Source organism: Mixophyes fleayi, chromosome 9, assembly GCF_038048845.1.
Source record: "Mixophyes fleayi isolate aMixFle1 chromosome 9, aMixFle1.hap1, whole genome shotgun sequence".
In the NCBI taxonomy this organism is placed as follows: domain Eukaryota; kingdom Metazoa; phylum Chordata; class Amphibia; order Anura; family Limnodynastidae; genus Mixophyes; species Mixophyes fleayi.
The window spans coordinates 114,160,515-114,183,017 of record NC_134410.1 but is presented as its reverse complement, the minus strand read 5'-3'; the positions used below and the strand labels follow the sequence as shown (position 1 = coordinate 114,183,017).

General features: G+C 42.4%; 3 protein-coding genes across 3 annotated transcripts; 1 reads left to right on the top strand and 2 right to left on the bottom strand.

The window, feature by feature from the left end:
* Positions 1 to 115: 115 nt before the first annotated feature.
* LOC142101028 (selenide, water dikinase 2-like) lies at positions 116 to 8,241 on the bottom strand. The gene is made up of 8 exons (XM_075185057.1): positions 7,952 to 8,241; positions 6,054 to 6,157; positions 4,056 to 4,163; positions 3,460 to 3,614; positions 2,418 to 2,508; positions 2,235 to 2,334; positions 1,159 to 1,371; positions 116 to 768 (listed from the first exon to the last, which is right to left on the bottom strand). Exons 1-8 carry the CDS (start codon positions 8,202 to 8,204, stop codon positions 539 to 541), a joined length of 1,254 nt encoding a protein of 417 aa, XP_075041158.1. The 5' UTR covers positions 8,205 to 8,241; the 3' UTR covers positions 116 to 538.
* A 70-nt stretch (positions 8,242 to 8,311) lies between these two features.
* INVS (inversin) lies at positions 8,312 to 11,851 on the top strand. Its single transcript, XM_075185041.1, has one exon. It carries the CDS (start codon positions 8,491 to 8,493, stop codon positions 11,494 to 11,496), a length of 3,006 nt encoding a protein of 1,001 aa, XP_075041142.1. The 5' UTR covers positions 8,312 to 8,490; the 3' UTR covers positions 11,497 to 11,851.
* A 2,620-nt stretch (positions 11,852 to 14,471) lies between these two features.
* UBL4A (ubiquitin like 4A) lies at positions 14,472 to 22,347 on the bottom strand. Its single transcript, XM_075185016.1, has 4 exons — positions 22,195 to 22,347; positions 19,526 to 19,631; positions 16,346 to 16,521; positions 14,472 to 14,687 (listed from the first exon to the last, which is right to left on the bottom strand). The coding sequence occupies exons 1-4, from the start codon at positions 22,240 to 22,242 to the stop codon at positions 14,577 to 14,579; spliced, it is 441 nt and encodes a 146-aa protein (XP_075041117.1). The 5' UTR covers positions 22,243 to 22,347; the 3' UTR covers positions 14,472 to 14,576.
* Positions 22,348 to 22,503: the final 156 nt, after the last annotated feature.

The following is a 22,503-nucleotide window of genomic DNA, read 5'->3' as shown; positions in this document are numbered from 1 at the left end:
CGATAAATCTTCTGTGCCTCTCTGTAAATAAAACCTAGCTGCTCTAACAATAGTGTCTCACTTGGAGCTTATGACAACCATGTAATCTGTGTGGTATGTAAACACATGGGTGCTATTTGTTTCAACAAAATAAGATCTTTATTGAAAACAATCTGAAAGCCCAACCCAAGGATGTGTTTACCCTTCCTCCCCTCTTCAGAGTTAGCGTCAGCCACTTCCAGCCCAAGAATGGGTTTGAGAAAACGGCTTCATTGATAGGAGGGTTTTTTCTGGAGATCAGTTCTCCTGTGCTCCACTACTCAGACCCAGCTGCTCAGGCCTGGACCCAAGAGTAGAGATGATAAAAAAAATCCTGTCCTTGAGCTCTGCTTTCAGTTTTTACCACGAGAAGAGAATTAACAATCAAATTAGAGTTCCGTCATTGCAATTTCAACAGCTGCTTCAGATTATTTCAGCAGCTTTAAAAGAATTTTACCCTATTAATTTGTTCAAACATACAAACAAGTTCCAGTTCAGCCATGAAACAAAATTGTATGGTTTAGTATGGTCCATCCAGGCTGGGTGTAGTGCTGCTACTGCTGTCACTGGTCCCAGCTCCTCGCGGGGTCACTTCAATAATCCGTGGTTTTTCAATGATACGGGCTGACCTGTTTCCTTTCTCTACTATACCAATGATCCAGGCTTGATGTCCCTCGCCATACTTTGGTGATTTGATCTCTGCGCAGAAGCGAGCAGCCTGCTCCCGAGGAAGGCAAATTAGCAGGCCACCTATAGAGGAAAAACAAAACACATTCATGTTATGAGAATGAGGAAAGCTGCAAACTTGCCCATGACATGTAACCATATACAACTGGTGACACTGTCCACTGATCTCACCACCTACTCCTGCTCTCTGGCTAGGAATGGAATGAAAGGAATACGGGGCAGAGTCAGGCTAGTGCTGAAATGCGTTGGGTCTGAGAAGAAAGACAAAGGGCTGACTATTGTGCCACACCCATCCCATAATTAAGTCACTAACTGGCCTTGTCCTCTTACTATACCCATTTCAACAAGTCTTACTCCCATTTGACCCTCCTAGTCCAATATTTAATCCAACAAATTGAAGAAAAAAAAAGCACTACAGTATTGCGATAAATGCAAGGCTGGATTTAAACTCACCAGATGTCTCCGCTGATGTTCCTTGAAGCAAACCAAAGCGGTTTCCACAGGCCTTTGTGATGGCTGCCATTTTGGCAATAATCGGCAAATTGTGGATCACGAAGTTGACTTCACTTTGTTGCTCCTGAGCCAGGTTCTGGGCATGTCCCAAAATTCCAAAACCGGTAATATCAGTGGCAGCGTGGGCATTAAACGTGTGCATCAACGCCGCAGCTGGAAGCAGACACCGCATGAGTGAGAACGTGTTTCAGAAACAAGGTTAGGCATTGTTAGCAGTTAGTGTATGGTCACCTGCACACAGTATGGCTTAATGTGCTCTAGGACGCAGACTAAAGCATTCTAGTTGGAGCCCTGCAACAGCAGGGAGCGGTATATACTGGTTTCAGATTATTGCAACAGTTATAAACCTCAAACACAAAAACAAAGTATCTATGTAATAATTGTCAGAAGTACAGATTCAGATATTTCTGGATAAAGTCAGAAAATACATTCTGACGGCTATTAAAAATACAGGACCTTGGGCAGTGTAAATCTGGAAACTGAACTCCTAAAAAGGACAGACATCTTTCAAAACACATTGCCAGTCCTCTATCTCAGTGTTGGCTAACCTGTGACACTCCAGGTGTTGTGAAACTACAAGTCCCAGCATGCTTTGCCAATATATAGCAGTTTACTGCTGGAAGGGTATGCTGGGACTTGTAGTTTCACAACACCTGGAGTATCACGGGTTAGCCAACAGTGCTCTCTCTATGGTGAGAAACCCTCCTCTCCTCTGGGAAGCGGATTGCCCCACCAATTACTTCTCTCACATTTTCATACCCCTGTGAAACAGTGCAGAGGGCACACAGACAGCCTCCGCTGTCTGATCTACGCACTGGGTCCTCTCTCAGCACAGAGTTCATAGTAGGTAACCAGGCACACAAAAAGGGGTTTCTGGACTAGGGACCACCCAAGCTATACAGGTAGGATAGAAAGTCATTTTGGAGAGATAGTGTCCTTTAATGTCCCGATTTAGCAATCTGGTGGTTTTACAGAAACTACACCTGAAAGAAAATGAGCCAAAGTAGGTTCTGTACCTGTACGATTAAGAGTAGCCATATTAAACATAGCTTCCTGATAGCCCAGCTCAACTTCTTCTCTGCTCACCACCAGGCGGATTTTACTCCAGCGGTCCGGCTAATGAGAGATCGTTAGAAGATAGGTTATTGGATGGATTTCAGAGAACGGACCTTGTTACTATGTCTATCGGTGGCACTTACGTTGTCCAACCACTGATGCGCGTTCACGGCCACCTGTGTCCCCAGAGGTTTCGTCAGTACAAGAACATCTCCTGGCACAGCATTGTGAGGCCTGAGGAACAAGTGATAAGTTAGCAGGTGGTGGTGGTATGAACGCTGACATGGTATACAGAGTGTATAAGAAAAGACTCCTGTGTTTTAATACAAATGTTCCATGTCCATTGGTGTACACTACATACATGTGCCCCTTATAGCTATGATTTACACAATACATTTTTCATGTTATGCAGTGGACACAGTAATGTAGCATTTACGATCCAGCAGGATCTTGGTGGATCTTCCCTGGCTATTGACCTCAAGAGCAAAGTATGGCACAAGCGTTCATTCTCTTGGCCAGCTACCTTTGTGAACTCTCTAAGGGATATATATGTACCAATAAACCCTATCTGCAATAGTCATCTAATATACATTATCTAGTACTGTATATATAACACTCGCCTCTCCTGCAGATTCTGCCATCTCTGACAATGCGGATGCCAGAAGACCTTTGTTTATGACCCAGCCCCAACAGCATGTAATTCCATTGCCAGGATTGAACAGATTAATGCAAATAGATTTGTTTGGCATCACAAGCATTGCAAGAGAGGCAACTGCTCTACATACATTTTACTAGGCAATATATGTAGCCAACAGTTACAAATAGCAGAGGGATTATAATTATGCACATACAAAAACAATGCACCTTTTGCTTCATCACATCGTCCTCCATTGAAGTATTTACTAAAACAGACCTGAACATTGCCCTTCTATATCACCCGATGTAATGCAAGTGGATTGTACACTTTACTGGATTAAATTCAATCTTATCAGATTTAATCTGATCATATTTTGAGGGCCTAGGATCAAGCAAACACTACACAATGCACATTTCTTAATGCTGTTCGTAAACAAATAAGATTGTAGAAAAACTACAATCATAACCCCATGAATTAGGCCACATTATACTGTAGTATTGAGCGGTTTAAAACAGAAAGAAAAAAAAAAAGTCATAAGCTGAGCTCACATAATGAATTCATTTGACTGGCAGACGACAGAAGCCACTCCACCGATGATGATCCAGGGGTTTACCACAGTCTGGCCCCCAGTGACAGAGGTGCCTCCCTCCTCAGCAGCATCTTTAAAGCCTTTAATCATGAGAGGTGTAACTTTCTCCCTCTCCTAGGGCAAACAGAAATGGACAAAGTCACAAACTTATCCAACCAACAATTGGGACCACTAACCATACACTAAGCTGTGTCTATTACACAACTATACAGATGTATTGTCCAGTCTAAAGGGTAGATTCAATCAGCCGCGCACTATTACCGTTAGTAGGGTAATTTCTCAGCTTTTTGCTTGTGGCGCACAGCCGCAAGCAAAAATCTGCGTTGAAATTACAACAGTAATAGTGCGTGGGCCACGTTGTTCTAAAGAACAATGCAGGGAATTGAAGCTACCCCCAAAGGTCATAATTCTTAATCATTTTAGGACTATAGTTAAGATGTGCCAATCAACTGCTAAGAAAATCACTATGCATGCCCCAAATTCCTGGCCCGTCTCTTGGGGTAACAACTGGACAAGAGTGGAAGATCTACTCAGGAGACAAGGCGACAGACTCACCTCCTCGGTCATCTTCTGACTGACACTGAGAAGCATCAGCATGTTGTCACATTCTGTAATTCCCATGGCGTACAGGTCACTCAACACATTAGCACAGGCAATGCGACCCTGAAAACAGTTACAACACTTATGTGTTTAACTCATTCTGCATAGCTTAGAAAAACAAAGTTACGAGCACTGAATCATACATAGGGATCACAATAGAAAAAAAAAATGGGTGGGAGGGAAAGAAGTTTATATGTAATCCCTACTCTAGCAACATTCAAGTGTAGAAATGCAAATCTCCTTATCTGCTGTGTTGGATTAAAAAAAGCAAAAATTGATACGGCAGCAAATGTGTAGTTATACTCAGTTTCTGTGTCATTTTTGCTACAATGGTGTATAAGGAGTGATATTCTTGTCTTTACTCACAAATAATAGAATGTAGATTAAATCTTCCTTCTCATGGAGTGCTAGGAATGCAAATACATTGTTCTTTACTCAATTTCACCAATGCCACATACATACTGGCACTTTTTATTACATGTGACAACACGAGCAAAGACAACATAAGCCACACTATGTTTATGTAGATGTTTAAATGCATTTACAAATGTTTTCAATCTGTGTTTTCTTAACTTCTTTGGCTTGAACAACTTTGATTTGTTAGATGCATTTGTAAACAGATCTCAACGCTTCTCTTTGCTTTCATAATGTGCTCCCATGGAGACAAATGCAGTTGGAAATTTGCATTCATGCACTAAAAAATAAACATTGCAACAAATACAAAAACGCAAGCGCGCACCGTTCCATTAATTTAGTATAATTTTTATTTTCACATCTGTTTAAATTGCTTAGAGAAGCACATCTTAAACAAATCCTTACAAGTGTGCATGTATGTAACCTTAAAGGACTACAATTTTACAATATATATATATATATATATATATATATATATATATATATATATATATAGAGAGAGAGAGAGAGAGAGAGAGAGAGAGAGAGAGAGAGAGAGAGAGAGAGAGAGAGAGAGAGAGAGAGAGAGAGAGAGAGAGAGAGAGAGAGAGAGAGAGAGAGAGAGAGAGAGACTTGTGTTTTCAGTGGTCCTTTCACTTTTAAAACAAGTGACAAACAAGCCAACATGGACTAATTCAGTCTTGTGACACTCCATATAATTGAGCAGAAAAGGGGAGCAGCTATTGAAAGCCCTCTATATTGCATAGTCATAGGGAAAGGAAGGGGACAGGGCAGGGGAAACAATGAACATCTACAAACGGTAACATTCACTAACCCTTAGAGTTTCAGGTGCTTCTCAATGTGGCCCTTGGTCCCTCACTTGTGCTGAACTTTATGAGATAAAACAATAAGCAGGAGGTATGCGTCTAGTTATAAGAGATCAATCATTGCCCAACATGTAATAGACTGTGACTGTACTCAGACATGAGCATTACTAGGTGAAATTGCTGTGTCCGGAGGGCAGCAACTGCTTGAGACAAGGTTACACATCCAGCCTACCTGTTGTGCATAAATCAATATACAAGGTGTCTCTGCTGACCTACATATGTACAGTGGCTTAGCGCTTTACAGACATGTAATTCAGTTAGTGATGCAGCCATTATCACACAACCTAGGATATAAAAACTAACCTTCAAGGTAAAGTTCCGTGATGGCCAACACTACATAAACTATGCTGACACTGCCCTAATACATGTACTTTCTGTCCTTTATACAGCAGATGCAGGGGCCATTCATTAATCAAACCAAAGGCTAGTTTTGCTAACAAAGCCCGTTTTCTACTCCCATGAAATGCATTCTAAGCAGATTCCTGCTCCCCCCTCCATTTCCATTACATAGATGCAGAAACAGCAACAACATGTGACTCAGCAGATCATACCTGTAAGAGGATACAGATGCTAGACTCAAGTCACAAGGGAGTCGTTAAGATTATGCTGTTTACTGTTTTTCTTACACAGGTTATACAAAAACGTGTTTGCTACTTTTTTGTTTTTAACTCACCTGCATGTAGGGGTCCTCTACAGATGGGTAGAAGAAATCAGTGGTCTGAACCAGGGACAGCCCCCTGTGTCTCAGAGGTATTACACATGAGTCCATCCCAATACCTGTAGCAAAAGCACGTCAGTGAAACAATGGACAAAGTATGTAACCTTGAAGTAATGCATATTGATTTATTTATTTTTTTACTGCTTATTTTTGATTAAAAGTAGGACTAATCTACTATTAAACTAGTTATAAACCAGAGGAATGCAAGAAGCTTTGATAATAAAATACGGAACCATTTATACGGTTTGAGGATGAAAAAGATTTAAAGAGACAGTCAGTAGCATATATTACTGTGCTCTATTGCCTAATAGCAATTTCTGCAGCTCTCTATATACAAGTATGTCCAGCTTGCAAACTGGTAGGAAATACAGGAACATAATTTTTAATATTCTATGTCCTCAAAGTTACAATGGGATACACAAGATCTGAAGTGTGCCTTTATAGAATGGATGATACCAAGAAAATATGGAAAAGGCGACTTAATTTCCCAGTAATCCAATATTGCCATATTGTACATTTTTCTTTATGCAGAGTGTAAATTGAACAAGATTCAAGATATAATGTTGGGAATAGTAACTTCTATCTTGAATTACAGGTGGATCCTACATATCAAAGTCCCCAGTGTCCCCTAAACAGGAAGAGCAAATGTGCCATCAGAGGTCCAAATGTAAAATTGTCCTGCTCCCATATTATACTTGTTTTCAAATGTATTTTATGTTTGAATATATTTAAATGGGACATCTTACTTAAAAATAATTTCCATTACAAATAACAGTACTTTGGCGGACTTCCCGGCCCGTGACCCACAACATTTGCTGTATTTAGCAGGGTCTCAAGACCATAAAAATGCATGATCGGGCAGTTCCATACACCAGCTCAAAAAAACAAGAAAGCCAGCACGCCATTAACCACTTAGATGAAGAAGTTAAACTGTACATTCGCTCATTTATACATTTAAGACAAGAGTGCTGGCAGAGTATATGTTTCAGACAGCATCTGGCCTTCTAAGAAATCATAGCTGATGTCCTTAATGCATTGTGTATGAAAATATAAATGTGCAAATAATGCAAGAGGTTCATTGATAAAGGGCCACATTATGTTTTCATCAAGGCTTTTTAAAAACAGAAATCACCAGAGATTCACCATGTTGAAGTTCTTGTTCTACCAACTTTTTCTGAAAAAAACATACTTGAGCATTGTTATGCAAGAATGTTTTGCAAGGCTACTTCCTTATTTCCCCACCACTTGGTTAACATTACTGTGCCACTGTATTCAGGGTGTACTAGAGAAATTCTCTTAATCATCAAAAACACCATTGCAACTAGTTACCAAAAGAAATCAGATTTGAAAAACTTTATGCTCAATATAACACACAAGTGTGCAACTTGGGACTGTTAATAAACTCATCAGGAACCCTGCTCTGGTGTGACAAGTTCTGGAAGAGCATGCTGGGACTTTTAGTTCTACAACAGCTGGAGAGCCATCAGCAGAACCATAACTGCAGCAAAGCACGCTGGAACATGCAATTCTAAAACTGCTGGGAACCCATATGTGGTCCATGCCTGCACCAGAGCATGCTGTGACATGTAGTTCTACAACAGCTGGAGAGCCACAGGCAACCCATGTCTGCAGCAGAGCATGCTGGGACTTGTGGCTCTCCAGCTGATGCATAACTACAGGTGGCCCATGACTGCAGCAAAGCATGATGGGACTTGTGGCTCTCCAGCTGATGCAGAACTACAGGTGGCCCAGGACTGCAGCAGAGTATGCTGGGACCTGTAGTTATACAACAGCTGGAAAGCACCAAAAGGTTGGCTGGATCTAGTTTGCCATAGAAAGTGTCTCATGCTCACCTAGCCTCGGGGTCCCTCCATCCTGCACCGCACATGACCCCTCCGGTTCCCCGCCCGTCTCCCTGGGCTCCCCCTCCTCCAGTCCCGTCAGGAGCCTGAGCAGCGTCTCCCGCGGGACTTTACACCCTCACCCCTTCATGTCAGAGAACGAGGTGAGGCGGAACGCAGCCCCTAAGCCCAGAGACTCCGGGTCAAAGGCTCGGTACCCCGGAAAGTACGGCGCCATGGAGGCAGGCAAGGACCCGGCAGCCATGATACCAGACTAGTAGTGACACTTCCGGGGTCAGACTCCAATAATATAACGTACGGGACGTGTTTACGTCATCACGCCTTCAGCGCACATGCGCACTGCTACCGCCTCGCTCTAGGTATCGGCCACATGTCATAGAACGCCCGTTACCATAGAGATGTTGAGATTTCCGGGCAGTCTGCAGAACCATAGAGACGATGACAACTTGGGTGATGTTGCTATAGAAACAGCAAGGTTGTAGCTCCTGGCTGCCATAGAAACTGTGCTGGGGAATTCAGTTTGTAGGAAGATGAACTTTCAGCCCCAGGGCTCTTCCTTGGCCTCCCCTGTGCATGCAGCTGCTGTGACAGGGGACAAGGCAACCCTGCTGCGGCTAATTGGCTCCAACTCAGGTCTTATTGATCAGGAAGACCAGCTCGGAAGAACCTCTCTGATGTACAGCGTGTTGGGTGACCGCAGAGCCTGTGCAGAAGTTCTCTTACGTTATGGCGCCCAGGTGAATCGTTCTGATAAAAGTGGGAGGACCGTGTTACATCTGGCTGCCCAAACTGGAAACCACCGTCTGCTGAAACTGCTTTTGTCTCGTAGGGCTGACTGTACACACCGTGATTTACGTGACATCACGGCACTACACCTCTCAACCCGTCACCAAGATACCCGTTGCTTGGCTCTTCTTCTGAAACACACGCCACCTGGTCAGGTGGATGCCCAGGATCAGAGAAAGCAAACGGCACTGCATTGGAGCGCCTACTACAACCGGCCACGGCATGTCAGGTTGTTAGTGCGTCATGGATCCAACATTGGCATCCCTGACCAGGAAGGTAAGATACCACTGCATTGGGCCGCAGGGCACAAAGATCCAGAAGCTGCGCTAACTGTGCGTTGTTTGCTGGAAGCAGCTCCAACAGAATCTTTGCTCAACTGGCAGGACTACGAAGGCCGCACTCCTCTGCACCTTGCTGTTGGTGATGGTAATCAAGAGGTGGTGCGGCTGCTGACGTCCTATCGGGGTTGTAACGTGGCACCTTATGACAATCTCTTCCGTACCCCTCTGCACTGGGCAGCACTGTTAGGTCATACTCCAATTGCAAATCTCCTCCTGGAAAGAAATCGCTCCCCCAACATTCCTTCCGACAGCCAAGGAGCAACCCCTCTGCATTACGCTGCCCAGGGAAATTGTCCTGATACTGTGAAGATTCTGCTGGCTCACCCTTCTGTAAGAGATGAGGCAGATTTAGAGGGCAGGACTGCATTTATGTGGGCAGCAGGGAAAGGCAGCGATGAGGCAGTAAAAGCTATGCTTGAGCTAGACCCAGAGTTAGAGATAAACAGAACGGATAAATACGGAGGGACCGCACTTCACGCTGCCTCTTTATCTGGACAGATCAGCACCGTACGTATTCTTTTAGAAAGCAGCGCTCAAGTGGATGCTGCAGACGTCATGAAGCACACACCACTGTTCAGAGCATGTGAAATGGGACACAGAGAGGTCATCTATACCTTAATTAAAGGAGGTGCTAAAGTTCATCTTGTGGACAAAGATGGACGCTCTCCACTTCATTGGGCAGCATTAGGAGGCAATGCCAATGTATGTCAAATACTTATAGAAAATAATATTAACCCCAATGCCCAGGACTACGAAGGTAGGACGCCTTTGCAGTGCGCAGCCTACGGCGGCTATATTGGTTGCATGGAAATACTAATGGAGAACAAGGCAGATCCCAACATCCAGGATAAGAATGGGCGCACAGCTCTGCACTGGTCCTGCAACAATGGTTACCTAGATGCAATAAAACTTCTGCTACACTATAACGCCTTTCCTAACCAGATGGAAAGCACTGAAGAGAGATACACACCTTTGGATTATGCTTTGCTTGGTGGGCACCAGGAAGTGATACAATTTATGCTGGAACACGGTGCCCTGTCTATTGCCGCAATACAGGACATTGCCGCCTCGAAAATTCAGGCAGTATACAAGGCACACAAAGTGCGGAGGGCTTTCAGAGAGAGGAAGAACCTGTTAATGAAACACGAACAGCTGAGGAAAGATGCAGCAGCCAAAAAGAGAGAGGGCGAAAGTAAAAGGAAATTGAGAATTGGTCAGTCAGACAAAGAGGAGCATAAAGAAGAAAAGCAGACTGAAATCCAAGGTTGTTTCAGGGGCCGACAAGAAGACGACGGTCATAATGAAGCACAACAGAAAAGAAGTACAAAAGAAAGACTGCAAGAGCTTACAAACAAGACAAAAGTGAAAGAGCACCAAAGAGAAAACAGGACAATAGAGCAACTGCAAGTTGGACACACATCTCCAAGACACAAAGAGGTTTGTGGGACACCCAACAAAGGTAGTCCAAGGAAAACCTCTCATTCTCAGCCCACTTCATCCCCAACCGTAGTTGCCGAGAACAAATATAATGCAGATGGCCTAAGTGAGAAACAAGAAGAAAATAGGAAAAACTGGAGGTCTAAAAAGGAATCCAGCGATAATATGATCCCTGAAAAAGAGCATCATGGGCGTAGGAAATCTCACAAGGAACTTAGAGAAGATTCTGATTTTTCTGTAAAGGTAGAGAGCAATGAAAAAGGTGGTAGAAATAGACTTTGCATCCAGGAACTAGAAACTTCAGTAAATATCATCAATAAAGAGGAGGCCATTCAAAAGCAAAGCACTAGAACTCCAAAGAATAAAAGAGAAAACTTGGATAGAAATACTCCAAAAATGGGGGCTTGTAGTACTACAGAACCTATATCATCTAGGATAAATAAAGAATCTTCTGTTATGGTAATCGAGATAACAAATGATAAGAATAATTCTTCCCAACATAGAGAAAATTCAGACAGGCAAAAGTACAAGGAAAGAAGTAGTTCGGCCAGAGCCGGACAGAGACCTACAACCGGAAAACAGTCGAAGTGTGACGGACAAAAATGTTTAGGAAAGGTACAACGTAGCACTTCTGGTTCACGCTGTAGGCATATTAAACAGACAGACATAGATAGAAAGGGAGTAATGTGCTCTCCAACAAGTGATATTAGCTTCAGGCGGGCACCGACCATACCATTACCCAGAGAGTGTTCAAGACCCGGGCAAAGTGCCCTGTCCTGGCAGCAGCTGGACATTGAGCTGATTCCATTGGAGGCAAGACTCCAACTGGTGGAAAGGGAGAAGGCCAGAAAGCAGCTCTTCCAACGCAAAAACCAAGCGGCTGTTGTTATCCAGAGGGCCTGGAGAAAGCATAGAAGCAGGAAAAAGACTAACCGTACGAAGCCCCATTCACCACACATCCGCCAAGTATAGAACCTCTTCTTCCTTGAACCAGAGGACAATGTTACCTCCATAAAGAACTTATGGTCAGTTAAGATAGCATTTGTTCCATGCACTTGAACTATACGTCTGCTTTTTTTTCCTCTATTGGGATATATAAAAAGATTATCCTTTAGCGATCACTAAAATACAGTTACAGGCTATGCCACACAGCTGCTTTGCAGCCGGGGATACATTGCCCACAGCAAACCGCTATTTCTCACTGCCCACAAGAGCCAACCAACAGCAGTTTCCAACACTCCATATTCTCTATGGATCCATGTATGGCTGGAGTTAGCATTTGACAGTTATGTTTTGGTCAAGTTTTGGGGGTTAATTCCCCCCCCCCCCCCCCTCCCCAAAAGAAAAGCTCCTGCGGTGGTTTATGCCTGGACATCCCGTGACTCTCCATGTGTTGTGAAACTACAAGTCCCAGCATTCCCTGACAGTTATTTCCTGGCAAAGCATGCTGGGACTTTTCATTTCACAACACCTGGAGCCACACATTGTCCATGCTTGGTGTACGCAGTCATATGTGGTACTAAACACACCATGTGGTAGCTCTGTTAATCTATGATGCAAACCAGCAATGTGTGGCTGGTGAAACAAAATGAGAGAGAGGCTTAATAATTGTTCAGAGTAAAAATAATTATAAATCTTCCTGTTGCACTTGGATTTATAAGTTATTATATATTTCTAGCTAACATTTTATGTCTTAAAAACAAATCCATTCATTGAACGGTCTGCAAAATGATCATTTAATGGGTGCACAATGTAATGGAATATGAAGCCAATAATTATTATTCACTGCTTTACAGTATTATAAATATATATTGTATTGTGTTTACATGTATATAGTGTAAAATGTAAATAAATACACTTCAATAACATGGTGTATCTTCAGAAATCTATGCAAAATGATAGAAAATGAATAAATGGTCTTATTCTGACGCAATTGTTGTTTTAATCCAATAGATAATATAATATTAAGTGCCTTCAAAATAACACGTGCCTGAAACTTTGCTGGCGGCAATGCAATATACCGGGGGATTTGATGCATATATTCTGGAATTGTCCCCATATACAGTCGTTCTGGGTACAAATCTTCCAGCTAGCCAATAAGGTTACGAGACAAAATCTCTCTCCTACCCCGGAGGTTGCGTTACTGCAGCATTACCCCCCTCAGTTTTCATCACATGCTAAATATGTCTTTAGTCATATTCTGATTGCCGCAAGAGCCTCCTTAGCTCAAGGTTGGAAGTCACCACAGATACCCTCGATATCGAAAGTAGTGGCCAAGGTGCAATTCAGCTTTGAAATGAAGACAGAGGGGATGCCCTACTCCACTGCCACCTCGTCCCCGATAATGAAGTGGTTCAGCTGGCATGTGTATGTTACGGACGGAGAGGGAGCGCGTCCAGACCGAATAGACTCTGATTTACTACCTGCATCTCCTACACTTAGCGAAGTTCCCCAATGTCCCTATTAGTAGTTCCCTGGTGACCATTCGACCAGTGTAACTTTCACGAATTGGAAGGGAACCTATTAGGTTACCTCCCTCATGTGTTCAATATGGTTTAACAGCAGAATTGTTTAATGTGTTCCCCCCACTATGTACCCCCTCAACCCTTCCCATTTTAATTTTGTGTCCTTTCCTTACCCCCCCATCCCTTTCTTCTTTCTGTACCCCATAATTTTTGAAAAATTAATAATAAAAATACTATTGAAGTAAAAAAAAATAACACGTGCCTGTAAAGCTGGGTACACACGATAGCATTTTACTTCAAAGGCAATTTCTGTAACGATTTTGGCAACGACTGAAAGTCGTGATGATCATGCTGAGAAATGTGATTTTGCTAAGCGGACGCCATCTTGTTGCCTTATAGACATTTTGCTCTCTTATAGCTTAAAGACAGATTAGATACAGCTAGTTTGTAGGAGTTATTCATTGTTTGCAGGAGACTGTGCTTATGACCTTGAATATGGCAGCACAGGATATAAGCCAACTCCCCCCTGGGGACTATTCCTGTGTGAAAATGTTTGAATGTAGCAAGATCTAAGTATAGAAAGCATGAGTGGTTAAAACCTTTTGGGGCGTAGTGTTCTGGAATACGTGATTTTGTGCTATAAAGACACAAGCTGGTAACTAATAAAGTAGAGAGTTAATTGTACACGTAGTACTTGCGGTGTCTTTTAGTCTCCCGGCTGATGAGCTCATAACTGATAAACTGACACTTACGGGTGAACAATCTGATTAAGATTCGACAGCATTGCAGGTCTACACCGAGACTGCTGACCTGAGCCAAGAACAGAAAAAACTAGGTCGCCCTGGACACAGGACTCAGGACTATAACCCGGATGAGTAGTTTTCTACTCGTCAGGCTCCTCTGTTTAGAGCTTCCTCATGTCCGTCTAAGGTATCAGGCATGCAGATCTGTAAGTCTCAGATTTATACAGGAATTACTAACTTAATTTGTTTACTGTAATTGTATTGGTAATTAGATTCGACAATGCCAAAGCATGTGTACACACTATACACGTTTTACATGCAGATCTGTGATCTTCATCTGTTATACCCATCTGTTGAAATGATAGTTACTCTGCACACTCTATAGAGATCTGCCTACACTGCTGGTCGTGAGTGCGTACACACTTCCACATCTACCCAACATCGTTCTTTCACTGATTGTGATTTTTAGGAAGCTTATAAAACCAAATCATCAGATATGATGTGCTTTGGTACGATAAAACATGATCATGGGAGCGTACACACTAATGCAATATCTGACCAAACGGTGGTTTATCATGTGATCTGCACAATAATTGCATCAATGTATACCCTGGTTTAGGAGTGTACACAAAGACCTTTACCAGCAAATCAAAGAGGTCTTACATGAACTATATGCCTCACTTGTGGAGTTGAACGGCAAAACAATAGACCAGTTTTATGAAACAAAGTCATGGACTCCTTTGTCATTTTGTATTTTATTACAGTTGTGATGCAATTTGGTGACTGTACAGGGGGAGAACAACAAGTGCATTGTGGAAGGGGGAAGGGGGGGGGACTCAGTTTCTCAGTCCAGGAATCCAAGGTCTATGGTATCTGGTAGCTGCGGGTGAAGGATCCGTGTAGCCAGCCGTTCAATGTCATCCAGGCTAAGAAGAGACAGACTGCATTCGTAGTCCTAGAGAAGGACAAATAAGAAGCAAGGATGAGCATAGGTGATAGACCTATCAGACTGCAAGAAGATATATGTTACAGAAGCTGCTTGAGGTTTTGGTCTTATACATAGACTGCAACTATATACATAAAGGAATGGGTTGGTCATATCACCAAAGTATTTGGGTAAGGAGGCTTAGAATGCAATTCATCCCAACCAACAAAATAGTGGCGGTTCTGCTCTTTCTTCTAACTGTTCCAAAACACCCCTGTACCAGATTGTATAGCTGCTTCTTTAGAGCAGGCCTACCCAACCTGTGGCTCTCCAGGTGTTGTAAAACTACAAGCCCCAGCATGCTTTGCCAGTAGATAGCCAGCCTATAGCTGGCAGGGCATGCTGGGACTTGTAGTTTCACAACACCTGAAGAGCCAAAGGTTGGGAGCTATGCTGTGGCTCAGGGTCTCTCAAACGTGGAGAGGTTTCACAAGTTCCCCCTAAAATGTTTTTGTTTATATGAAGTACCCACCCCCCAATCTAAGTAAAATGTATACTGAGCAACTCTTTTTACAATGAAAGGTTTTAAAAATACCTCTTCTGATTAGTTCTGTACTGGATTTATAAGAAATAAATTAAATAAGGAAGGGGGGGGGGGGATTACAGGTGCCAAGGATCCCCCCTCCAGACTAGACGTACAGATTAAAGACATTCGCTGCTATTTTTAGCACTGCACAGTTATTTGCACTGGCTGGTGAAGGGTTATTTAACAGACTGAAGTACACCTGGGATCTGCCACAGGTTGAGTATCTAAGATGTAGAGGACTGTAACCTCTGCAATATCTTCAAGACGCTGTCCTGCAGACACGGTGTGTACAGCAAGTGAGCGTTGAATCCTTCAATTGTTGATTATGTTAAACGGATTTTTTCTTTTAAATGTATCAGAGTATATAGGGAATGCACGGCAGCCGGGAGAGAATATTTCAGTCCTTCGTCAGTTTAAATCTATAGTTAAAGTACATATTCACCGAATATAAATTTTCTACTTGAAACATTTTCATGAATGCAAAATTTCGTCAATCAGACATATCCTTTCATACTGCTGGAATATTCATTCCCGAATAGCTTTTCTGCATGACCTTTAATAGACTAACAATAGTGCTAAGAATATTGCTAAGAATATTGCTTACTCAATGCAAAAACAGGCATATTACTCTGGATATATTTACAGATATGTCTGAATTTTAAAAAAATTCCCCCAAATTTCCTTAGGGGGCGATTAAATTGCTGGCGATGTAGCGCGCGGACACTGCACATTACCAGCAATTACGGTAGGAATCTCTGATCGTCTTTCCTTGCACGAGCGGAGATTCCAGCCATATTATCGGCATGAGGTGTCTCCACTAATGTTTCAGGACTGAATCTCCCCCATAGAGAGATCATTCTACTCTATGTTCTTAACCACATTGCTAGTTATATCACAGCAGCTGAGGCAGCCAGTAGGGGTGAGCATCTCCCGAACCGGGTATGGAATACTTTTACTACATTGGGGGGCTCCAGAGAGCCAGGAGGAATTATAGATAGGGATCTCCTTTAAGGTAGTTCAAGTCTATTTTATTCTTTTTTTTTTTTACTAAAAGTATATATAAAAAAAAAAAAAATCATTATATTGTTTCCCATTGCCTTACCTTCTGTACATGTTGCAGAACTCTCTCTGCATCAGAGGGGCTGAAATGTTTCGCCAGGATGACAGCCAAGGATTTCCAGACGGCGCTCCCTGCGGCCTCCTGAGTTATTCGCTCCTTCACCATTAGGTTCAGTCTTGAGCCGGGCCCAACGGAGTAAAAAGAAAGACTATGTTCATCTGAGGATGACAATTATTCATTGGTTTATTAAAAAGCCACAAATACAGTAAAAAAAAATTAAAGTGCAAGCTGCTTGTACATGGGAAAAAAAAAAACACAGAAAGATCTGTAATGCATGGGTTGTGTGAGGAAACACTCGGACAACTTCCTGTTTCACAGAACAGGCGAAATCAGATTGGCACAAGGGGCACACACCGTTAACAGAAACAGCATTTACTTGTTAGAGATGAAGGACCCTATAGACTTATAGAAACACAAAGCAGCATTTTTAAGCACCCTTTATAAGAAAAGAGTTTGAGCACCATATAAAACATTGTGGGCTCATTAACACATCAAATAAGGGATTCTGTAGTGTGTGTTGGGAGGACTGTTGTATTTGGTTGTGGATCTGTTTCAAGACTCTCCTTCGGCATTAGGGAAGACACTGCTTATATTGCTTCCCATCATCATCATCATCATTTATTTATATAGCGCCAACATATTCCGTAGCGCTTTACAATTGGGGACAAACAGTAAACTAATAAACAAACTGGGTAAAACAGACAAAGAGTTGAGAAGGCCCTGCTCGCTAGCTTACAATCTATTGGAAAATGGGAGTTTGACACATGAGGTTAAGTCTACATTTGCAGTCGGCCCACCCAGACTGCAAAGGTAAAAGTGACTCATAAGCTAAATGATCCTGTCACACAACAATGTTGGTCAAGGGGTAGTTGTATAACGGGTGGTAATAGGGTAATGTAGTGAGGTTAAGAGGGTGGTTGAGGAATATTATAAGATTTTCTGAAAAGGTGGGTTTTCAGAGAATGCTTGTAGACCAGAGGAGAGTCTTATTGTGCGAGAGAGAGAATTCCATAGAGTGGGTGCAGCCCGAAAAAAGTCCTGTAACCGGGAATGGGAGGATGTAATAAGTGTGGATGAGAGACGCAGATCTTGTGCAGAACGGAGTTGCCGAGTTGGGAGATATTTTGTGTCAAGAGAGGAGATGTATGTTGGTGCAGCTTTGTTGATGGCCCTGTAGGTTATGGAAATTGTTAAAGAGGTTGTCCACTTTTGGATAATCCCTTCTCTTTATGTCCAGCTCCTTTTCCCTTGGCCACCCACTATTACCAGAAGACAGACCACACCATTTATTCGTATCTAGCAACAGCCGTTCACAGCGTGCAAGAGGCCTTAATCCGTCCAGACAGATTCAGCAGAGCAGAAACAGCTGTATTCTGCCCTACCGATTCCAACTGTCTGGATTGTGTCCTCTTCATTTACTATTATTTATTACCCGCCCAGCTTTATATTATATGGCCATGCACTATGAGTTACAGGGGGGGGCGGGGGGTCATCACTATAGTGGAAAATGAAATCTCATAGTGTCTACAGATTTGTAGTAATTATTACTAATTTAGTAAACAGTGAGTATAATAAAATTTGCTATAAAGTTCCAAAAGTTGGTTCTTTAAAAAGTAAAAGATTCACTTTAAGGGTATTAATAAAAAAAAAAAAAAAAAAAAAAAAAAAACTAAATGGATTTCATATTTCATGTTATTAAGAACTGTCAAAGTCAAATAATTGGACAAAAGAAAGTATATTGATTAATATTGTTTTACCGTGCAATTGCGATCAGTACGCCACGTGTTATGGCGCAATCGCACGATAAATAACGCACACACATACACTCGCACTTACACATTCACTTGTATATAGTTCATATTTATAATAGTTCCAATCCACAGTTGTTTATGAGCAGATGTTATTTGGTTTATAGTTAAATATTATAAGGTTATATGTACACATTAGTGAGATCTAAGGTAATATGTCATGTCCGGTATCATTCGAATCCCCTATTTATTCGCAGACATCCGGTACATTCGTCGAAAGGATCGCTCCTTGCATATGATAGTTATGGATGATAGGGAATAAATGATTAGAATGATATTGTCTGTGTAATGCCAATAGACCAGTTTAAACTAGTTGTTGGCGGGAACATTAGTATTCATCTTCTGGAGAGCTGACCCCCACCCTTGGAAAGTTGACCCCCACCCTTGGAGGGTGTTTGAACTGACCTATGGACTGCATTACACTGGACCTTCCTGAAGCCTGAACCTATGGAAACTTGCCAAGTCATCTGTATTGTATTTACTGTAACAACAAATGTATAAATATTGCTCCCTGGAATCAGCTAGTCAGTTACTCTGACCACAGTCTTCAGGTCTGAAGGACTGTCTAGCTGGATGCAGCAGAGAGCAGCGTATGTATCAGCTGTACTTATTTATTTAACTTATTCTTTTGCTAAATAAATTGCTTGTGCTTTGGAACCACACAAATCGCATAGACAATGATTATTGGAAAATGATGAAATAACTTTAATAGAACCATTTCAGGTATATTTATCTGTGATCTAGTACAGTGTAGTCATGCACAGCAAGGCGATAGCTCCAATGTGTCCCGATATTCCCAGGACAGTCCCCTTTTTCCCCCATCCAAAATCTGTAACTCACAATACTTGTTTGCCCATAATTATAACTCCTGATGAACCCGAATTAACAAGAAACGTTTAAATAGGTATGACTGGATTTTATGGCCTGAGCAGAGTCAAGATCATAAACGGCTTTCCAAGTTTTGCAATTTAAGTAAATCAATTGAACTGGCGCTGCTAACCAATCAACAGCTGCCATATTGCCAACACAGTCTTGCGCCTTTCATAAATTCTATATACATCCCTCAGTAAGCTTTAACTCAGTAACAACAGAGATGCCAAGGGAGGCACAACTAATTTTTCCATTAATCAAGAGGAGAGGGAGTTCAAGGGAAAATACAACCTGCATAATATTTCCAGTTCCACAATACGTCCATGTTAAGTAGGTATGCCACAAGCCAAATGCAATTTACATCAAGCACTACACAATGTGTATGTCACAAGTGGAGTGTAGTGAATGCTTGGAAGATAGAAGTAAAAGAAAGTTTAAAAAGTTGATTATTACAATGTATACAATATAGCGACTGAGTCTGTACCTGACAGCGCTTTGCCTCTGAACAACAGTCGCTGTTGTGACACAGGCACCTGCAACTTTTCTTCCACCAGTCTTTTCACTGCAAGAACAGTGTCGCTTTCAGAGACCTGTTAAATTAAAAACAAAGAGACTTGTGATGTGCTCCAGACCTAGAATACCAGCTCTGGTGTACAAGTGTGGACCACATAGCAAAATACTGCAGATTTTAGGGTAAAAAGAAATACAACTCTCTCTTTCTCTGTATTCTTCATAGCTCCCCTCTCCCCAACAACATAAAACAGAACAATGCCAAAGATGGACTCGTCCTGCTTATGAGAGCTCACAAGTAGTTTGTAAAGGAACAGCAGGATGAGTCCATGTGTTGCCGGGCTGGTAAATGTTCATGATAATTGAGAGAGAAACAGTCACCAGGGCACTCTCAGTAGTCTCTTGAGCTGCCTTTCGCAATACTTTACCTCACAGTCCTCCAACACCCCTCTGTTCGGTCAGACGGGTCACCCATCTATAAGGCAATCTCTAAAGCAACATAGTCAGGGTTCATGCAAACCCTGCAAGGGGCTACTGTCAGGGTCCCAGCACTTGAGAGCGAGGAAGGCAGCCCAAACCCAGCTGAAGTCCACAAAACCACAAGAGGGCAAGTCCTTTTATCCACTTATTATAGGTCTCTGCAATGTGTGGTTTGCAAGTGAGGGAGGTTAATTTCTATTCAATGTGTGGATTGCGACCTCAGCTCTGGGGACATGGGAAATCCCCATGTTATAAATAGTCCTAGCGGCTGTAAGTAAGTCAATACACGGCGGGAGCTCTTCATGGGAAGAGCTAGTTTGCTGTGTTCTAAAGGATTTTTTTGATTTTATTAAGCACTGATCCTGTGGATTATCTGGCTTTCAAAGCTGTAAGACCATGGATGTGTTTTTTTATTTTATTTATATGCTGGTTTTCAAGCTACAAGACTATGTGAATGTATTTTGTTTTATTTTTTTGGGCAAGCATGGATTACAGATGAAGAACCTGGATGTTGGCGAGTACTACAGGGGTGTTCTTTATTTATTTCAAATAAAGTAATTTTTAAAACAGGGTGTGTGTGTGTTTTATTTACATTTTGTCTTTGTGCACTAGAGGTCCCAGCGGGCCCTAGGTTACAGGGAATTCTGGCACTTGTGGTTCCCAAAGTACCAGCATGCCCTGGCATCCATGGGTATGCTGGTGTCTGTAGTACAAGCACCAGCATGTCCAAACTGTTATTGGCAGTCTGGACTTGTTGGGACCTGTAGTGCACCATGGTCAAAATTGAGTTTTTTTGCGGACCCGATCTTTTTTGGGAATCCAGTCCTGTGCTGACCAGTCTGGGATTGGTTGTCATTATGGCAGGGGGACCCCACACTGAGACTTCCCCAGCTATATTGCCACCAAAGCTGACACTAGTAAAATCGGGGTGGGGGTTGCTCTTTGCCCCCCCCCCCCCTCCGTTTTGCTACTACTAGCTTAGGCTGGCAGCGCTAGAGCTGGTTAATCTGCTTTTGGGGGGCACTTTTTTTTTTTTTTTAGCTTTGCATCCCATTGTATTTATTTATATATTTTACTATATTAATTACAATATTGTGCCAGTTGGTGTATTGTGCCAGCGGGTCCAGCGGCTGTATTGCCGGCGGTTGGCATTGCCTTTCTAATGTCAACATTATGACTGTCAACTTTACAACATGTAGACATAATGAACATGTCGACATTCTGACTCTGTCAACTTGTCCACTTACTGACTACATTTCCACCTTAACAACCTAAAAAGATATTTAGAGGCACATATACGGTCACTTGAAAGTTATCGCTGCCAAGATGACATACTGGTAGGTTAATCGGCTGCTATCAAAATTAACCCTAGTCTCTCCCTGTCTGTCTCCCTCTCTGTCTGTTTGTCTCCCTCTCTGTCTGTGAGTGTGTGTCTACATTAGGGAATGTAGACTGTAAGCTCCAATGGGGCAGGGACTGATGTGAATGAGTTCTCTGTACAGCGCTGCGGAATTATATAAATAAATGATAATGATGATGATTGCTCACTGGAAAAAAACATGCTTACATGAAAAAAATATAAGAGGAGGACATTGCTAACTATGTAACATGATCATAATACGATGACCACGATACTATTACACATAACTAAGTCCTAACCGGCATGACACAATCATAATACAACCTTATTACATTCTATACAGCCGTAGAACACTACACCCATCAAACATGACCTGACCAATGTACATGCTCATATAAACCATTTCTATTACACTGTAGTAGAACATTACTCCTCCAACATGAATTTACCACAAGGCATATTCATAACTCAATACACTGTAACCCATCAACCATACAGTCTAGTAGCAGATCCCCAACCCTGTATCCAGCAAAGCAAAACAAGGGAGGTAGCACAGGCCTGTACTGGACCATGGGACAATATGAAAAACAGGGATATATCAGAGAAGATATAGTCCTATAGGAATATCTAGGGTTATATGTCCAACACAAGGGAGAGCACTGTGATTGGGTGTAATTATGTATTACTGTAGGAGAAGACTACAGGCTGTTTATACAACCATTACTAAATACAGCATTATGTGCACAGATCTGTGCATCCAGTGCTCACCCCATGTATACCCGGTCCCCCTGCACCCCACGTACCTGGATAATGGCCTCTTTTCCTTTTAACGCTTTCACGGTAACCTGCATCTCCGGGTCCAGCCGGGATCACCATAGAGTCCTCTACACCGGCAAGAGCGTCTGGCAGGATCAGTGGTGAGGTCCTCCACGATGTAGCGGCTGACACAAGTAGCTACAGCTACACTCCCACGACCATTTGTAGCGTTAGCCAGCAGGTGGCGCTGTTCTGCATTATTTTTATGTTACGTCAATCGACGTTGCCCTTAAGTAAGATGGCGTCACTGCCATTCCCTGTGTGTTCTGGGTTATTGAGTCGGCTTATCGACGTTG

Excerpts from the sequence above, each read along its gene's own strand:
- INVS (XM_075185041.1), top strand. The coding sequence starts at position 8,491 with ATGAACTTTCAGCCCCAGGGCTCTTCCTTGGCCTCCCCTGTGCATGCA.
- UBL4A (XM_075185016.1), bottom strand. The coding sequence starts at position 22,242 with ATGCAGGTTACCGTGAAAGCGTTAAAAGGAAAAGAGGCCATTATCCAG. Across the intron at positions 16,522-19,525 it reads CAGAGGCAAAGCGCTGTCAG|ATGAACATAGTCTTTCTTTT; the intron begins GTACAGACTCAG and ends TGTCATCCTCAG. Across the intron at positions 14,688-16,345 it reads TTCTGCAACATGTACAGAAG|GACTACGAATGCAGTCTGTC; the intron begins GTAAGGCAATGG and ends GTCCTTCTCTAG.